Source organism: Lolium rigidum, chromosome 5 (genome assembly GCF_022539505.1).
Source record: "Lolium rigidum isolate FL_2022 chromosome 5, APGP_CSIRO_Lrig_0.1, whole genome shotgun sequence".
NCBI classification, from domain to species: domain Eukaryota; kingdom Viridiplantae; phylum Streptophyta; class Magnoliopsida; order Poales; family Poaceae; genus Lolium; species Lolium rigidum.
In genome coordinates, this window is record NC_061512.1 from 5,368,185 (window position 1) to 5,374,306 (window position 6,122).

General features: G+C 44.2%; 1 protein-coding gene across 1 annotated transcript in view; it reads right to left on the reverse strand.

Annotated features, from left to right (window-relative positions):
* The window catches only part of LOC124655564 (putative vesicle-associated membrane protein 726), an 11,736-nt gene extending 5,824 nt beyond the window's left edge, over window positions 1-5,912 (reverse strand). The window contains exons 1-2 of the mRNA XM_047194438.1: window positions 5,772-5,912; window positions 5,604-5,680 (exon numbers count right to left, since the gene is read on the reverse strand). Of these exons, the coding sequence (XP_047050394.1) occupies window positions 5,604-5,680; window positions 5,772-5,912 (218 nt within the window). The remainder of the gene's footprint in view (window positions 1-5,603; window positions 5,681-5,771) is intronic.
* Between the last annotated feature and the right edge of the window lie 210 nt (window positions 5,913-6,122).

Sequence of the window (6,122 nt, forward strand, 5' to 3'; positions counted from 1 at the left end):
ATCAAGTAACATCAAAAGATGAAGCATCAACATCATAATTTGTTCTAATAATAGAATCATAAGGTAACTTCATTCTCTTTCTAGGGAAGTGTTCCATACCTTTCTTGAGAGGAAATTGATATTTAATATTACCTTCCTTCATATCAATAGTAGCACCAACGGTTCGAAGAAAAGGTCTTCCCAATATAATGGGCCAAGATGCATTGCATTCAATATCCAAGACAACAAAATCAACGGGGACAAGGTTATTGTTAACCATAATGTGAACATTATCAACTCTCCCCAAAGGTTTCTTTTTAGCATTATCAGCGAGATTAACATCCAGATAACAGTTTTTCAATGGTGGCAAGTCAAGCATATCATAGACTTTTTTAGGCATAACGAAATACTTGCACCAAGATCACATAAAGCATTACAATCAAAATCTTTGACTCTCATTTTAATGATGGGCTCCCAACCATCTTCTAGCTTTCTAGGAATAGAAGTTTCAAGTTTTAGTTTCTCTTCTCTAGCTTTTATGAGAGCATTTGTAATATGTTTTGTGAAAGCCAAGTTTACAGAGCTAGCATTGGGACTCTTAGCAAGTTTTTGCAAGAACTTTATAACTTCAGAGATGTGGCAATCATCAAAATCTAAATCATTACAATTTAAAGCAATGGGATTATCATCCCCAAGGTTGGAAAAAATTTCAGCAGTTTTAGCAGTTTCAGGTAATTTTGCGCGCTTTGCACTAGGAGTAGAAGCATTGCTAACACCAATTATTTTACCATTGATAGTAGGAGGTGCAGCAACATGTGAATCATTAGCATTGCTAGTGGTGGTAATAGTCCAAACTTTAGCTACATTTTTCTCTTTAACTAGTTTTTCATTTTCTTCTCTATCCCACCTAGCACGCAGTTCAGCCATTAATCTTATATTCTCATTAATTCTAACTTGGATGGCATTTGCTGTAGTAACAATTTTATTTTCAATATCCCTATTAGGCATAACTTTCGATTTCAAAAGATCAACATCGGAGGCAAGACTATCAACTCTAGAAGCAAGAATATCAATTTTATTGAGTTTTTCCTCACATGCATTTGTTAAAGACAGCTTTGTGTACTAATAAATTCTTTAAGCATAGCTTCAAGTCCAGGGGTGTATTCCTATTATTGTTGTAAGAATTCCCATAAGAATTAACATAACCGTTACCATTATTATAAGGATATGGCCTATAGTTATTACTAGAATTGTTCCGATAAGCATTGTTGTTGAAATTATTATTTTTAATGAAGTTTACATCAACATGTTCTTCTTGGGCAACCAATGAAGCTAATGGAACATTATTAGGATCAACATTAGTCCTATCATTCACAAGCATAGACATAATAGCATCAATCTTATCACTCAAGGAAAAGGTTTCTTCAACATAATTTACCTTCTTACCTTGTGGAGCTCTTTCCGTGTGCCATTCAGAGTAATTAACCATCATATTATCAAGAAGCTTTGTTGCTTCACCAAGAGTGATGGACATAAAGGTACCTCCAGCAACTGAATCCAATAAATTCCGCGAAGAAAAATTTAGTCCTCGCATAGAAGGTTTGGATGATCATCCAAGTAGTCGAGTCCATGGGTTGGGCAATTTTTAACCAAAGATTTCATTCTTTCCCAAGCTTGAGCAACATGTTCATTATCCAATTGTTTAAAATTCATTATGCTACTCCTCAAAGATATAATTTTAGCAGGGGGATAATATCTACCAATAAAAGCATCCTTGCATTTAGTCCATGAATCAATACTATTCTTAGGCAGAGATAGCAACCAATCTTTAGCTCTTCCTCTTAATGAGAAAGGAAACAATTTTAATTTTATAATATCACCATCTACATCTTTATACTTTTGCATTTCACATAGTTCAACAAAATTATTGAGATGGGCAGCAACATCATCGAACCGACACCGTAAAAATTGCTCTCTCATAACAAGATTCAAGTAAAGCAGTGCTTAATTTCAAAGAATTCTGCTGTACTAGCGTGTGGAGCAATAGGTGTGCATAAGAAATCATTATTATTTGTGCTAGTGAAGTCACACAACTTAGTATTTTCAGGGGTGGCCATTTTAGCAGTAGTAAATAAAGCAAACTAGATAAAGTAAATGCAAGTAAACTAATTTTTTTGTGTTTTCGATATAGAGTGCAAGACAGTAAATAAAGTAAAACTAGCAACTAATTTTTTTGTGTGTTTTGGTATAAGTGCAGCAAACAAAGTAGTAAATAAAATAAAGCAAGACAAAAACAAAGTAAAGAGATTGAGAAGTGGAGACTCCCCTTGCAGCGTGTCTTGATCTCCCGAGCAACGGCGCCGTTAAAAGTGCTTGATGTCTACGGGAGCTTCTATTCTTGTAGACAGTGTTGGGCCTCCAAGAGCGAGAGGTTTGTAGAACAGCGAGCAAGTTTCCCTTAAGTGGATCACCCAAGGTTTATCGATCTCAGGGAGGAAGAGGTCAAAGATATCCCTCTCATGCAACCCTGCAACCACAAAGCAAGAAGTCTCTTGTGTCCCCAACACACCTAATAGGTGTACTAGTTCAGCGAAGAGATAGTGAAATACAGGTGGTATGAATAAGTAGTAGCAACGGCACCGGAAAAGTGCTTTGCCCAGGACGAGAAACAAACAAGAGTAACGCAGCGAGAGTAACGCAGCGAGTAGTAACGCAATGAAAACAAGAAACAAGCAGCGATAGCGATATTTAGGAACAAGGCCTAGGGACTAGACTTTCACTAGTGGACACTCTCAACATTGATCACATAACATGAATAGATAAATGCATACTCTACACTCTCTTGTTGGATGATGAACACATTGCGTAGGATTACACGAACCCTCAATGCCGGAGTTAACAAGCTCCACAATTCAATGTTCATATTTAAATAACCTTAGAGTGCATGAAAGATCAATTTGACTAAACCAAGTACTAACATAGCATGCACACTGTCACCTTCATGCTATGTAGGAGGAATAATACACATCAATACTATCATAGCAATAGTTAACTTCATAATCTACAAAAGATCATAATCATAGCATAAACCAAGTACTAACACGGATGCACACACTGTCACCATTACACCGTGCAGGAGGAATAAAACTACTTTAATAACATTGCTAGAGTAGCACATAGATAAATTGTGATACAAAATACATTGCAATCATAAAGAGATATAAATAAGCACTTCACTACACCATTCATAACAGTGAGTAAGTATTCGTGAAATATAGCCTAAGAGACCCACACGGTGCACACACCGTCACCTTTACACACGTGGGACAAGGAGTCTCCGGAGATCACATAAGTAAAACTCACTTGACTAGCATAATGACATCTAGATTACAAGCATCATCATATGAATCTCAATCATGTAAGGCAGCTCATGAGATTATTGTATTGAAGCACATAGGAGAGAGATGAACCACATAGCTACCGGTACAGCCCCGAGCCTCGATGGAGAACTACTCCCTCCTCATGGGAGCAACGGCGGTGATGAAGATGGCGGTGGAGATGGCAGCGGTGTCGATGGAGAAGCCTTCCGGGGCACTTCCCCGCTCCGCGCAGGTGCCGGAACGGAGACTCTCGTCCCCCGCATCTTGGCTTCGCGATGGCGGCGGCTCGGGAAGGTTTTCCGTATCGTGGTTCTTCGTATCGTGGTTTTCTCGACGGAGGCTTTAAATAGGCGGAAGGGCAGCCTCGAGAGGGGCCTGGGGGGCCCACACCATAGGGCAGCGCGGCCCCCCTCCGGCCGCGCTGCGGTGTGGTGTGGGGCCCCCGTGGCTTCCCTCGGCGGCTCTCGGGTGTTCCGGAAGGCTCCGGGAAAAATAGGGACCCGGGTCTTGATTTCGTCCAATTCCGAGAATATTTCGTTACTAGGATTTCGAAACCAAAACAGCAGTAAAACAAAGAATCGGCACTTCAAGCATCTTGTTAATAGGTTAGTTCCAGAAAATGCACGAATATGACATAAAGTGTGCATAAAACATGTAGGTAGCATCAATAATATGGCATGGAACATAAGAAATTATCGATACGTCGGAGACGTATCAATTCCCTTCGGTTCACCCCACCGGGGAGTTTCACCCTATACGACTAGGAACTGTCTAAGTGCCGTCGACGGATGTTCGTGTAGCCGGACGCACCCTTGGGTACAACATTGGATCAAACAACACCTCACCATGCTAGTGCACACACCATGTGTTCACACCCATTTTTTTTGGGTCATTCCGACCCTCCGAGGCTCGATTTCCAGGAAGACCCTTATCCGTTGACCGTGCGGTCTATAGCATTGACTACACCCCAGCGGCGGTGCCACGGTGGCATTGTGCCTTCGTTCGAGTTTGGTTAGGTCATGGGAACATGTGGTGGCAAGGATGGATCCATACTATCTCAAGATTCCCTCCGGTTCAGCCCACAGGGAGTTCCACCCTACACGTCCAGGAACACGGCTAAGTGTCGTCAGCGCATCTACGTGTAGCCGGACGCACCCGGGGGTACAACATTGGATCAAACAACACCCCACCATGCTAGTTTACACACCATGTGTTCACACATAATTTTTTGGGTTATTCCCACCCTCCGAGGCTCGATTTCTAGGGAAACCCTAATATGTTGACCGCGCGGTCTACAACATTGACTACACCCCCACGACGGTTCCGCGGTGGCATTGTGCCTTCGTTTGATCTTGGTTAGGTCATGGGGACATGTGGTAAGGATGGGTCCATACTATCTCAAGATTCCCTCCGGTTAAACCGTCGGCACAGCTCCCTTAAGTTGCGCCGGCTGGGAATCACCTGAAGCTGCCACGTCGCCACGGCTATGCCGATGGTTTAACAGTCGGCATATCACCTCACTCGGCCATTAAGTCAGCTCCGTTAGCGGTGGCGCATCGACGGCCAAACGATGCCGACAGCCAAGAAACCTCGTCGGCTCATCGAGCTATGCCAACGGTGAAACTACGCCAACGGGTTTCCGGTTGTGCCAACGGGCAGCGATGCCGACGACGTCGTGCCGATGCCTTCGTTTTTTGTTGCTACGGCGACGGCAATAACCGACGGTTTTTGTTGCCATGCAGATGCACGTTTGGTTCCAAGGAAAATGGAAGGAACCATCAGTTTGAGTGGCTCGTTTTTTTTTTTTTTTTTTTTTGAGAACAGTTTGAGTGGCTCGTGCATGTACGTCTCCCGCCCAGATGAAAATGGATCAGATAGGCCAGTGCATTTAGCTAGGAATCACAGGAATCACACATACAACGTCCGGATTTTTTCAGAAAAAGCCCAAAGTACGTACTTGGGCTGGTCAATGTGGGATCCATCCAGTCAGGAGGAGCTCTCGATGGAGTTACTGGATTCAGGCAGGCTGCAACATCCACGTCCACGTCAACGCCATCCGCGCGTCGGGCGATTGGTTTGCTGGTGCACCTGCGGGGATCCTTGGCTGCCAGCTAGCGAAACCGCGCGTTAATTAATTGGATTCGGCTGGAGAGTTCAGACAGCCAGTCTACGGTGTCAAGCCTAGGCGCGCGCGGAGATCACAGCTGATACGTAAGTGCAGCCGATCATCACACGTATCAAAACATAGCAGCTTCTCGAGGCAAGGGGCATATATTCTTGACGACGAGTTCCTTAAGCTGGACCTGATCTTTCGTCCCAAGCTAGATTATAACACACACACACACCCATGAATCTAATTAGCGTAAGGGAGTTGTTGATCCAGACACTGCGGAAGTCGAGGCTGTTGTGAACCTGCAAGCACTCTATCGCCGGACAGCCGTCGATGATCGCCTGCAGCGAGCACTCGGAGACGGTGACCCGTTCGAGCGCGAGGTACTTGAGCTGGGCGAAGGCGGAGGTGATTATGGCACCATCCGCTATGCTGGCCCACATCCAACGCGCCGCACGTGCAGGCCCACCCGCCCGGCCGGGATACGTTTTGGTTTCAGCCTCCACGTACGGCGTGGTTGATCCAATACGTACACTAGCTGTCCCCAATAATATCACGTTCAGAGAGTCAGTCTACGGTGTCAAGCCTAGGCGCGCGCGCGCGGATATCACAGCTGACACTCCAACTAGACCCCCCTAGCAAAACCGACTCCG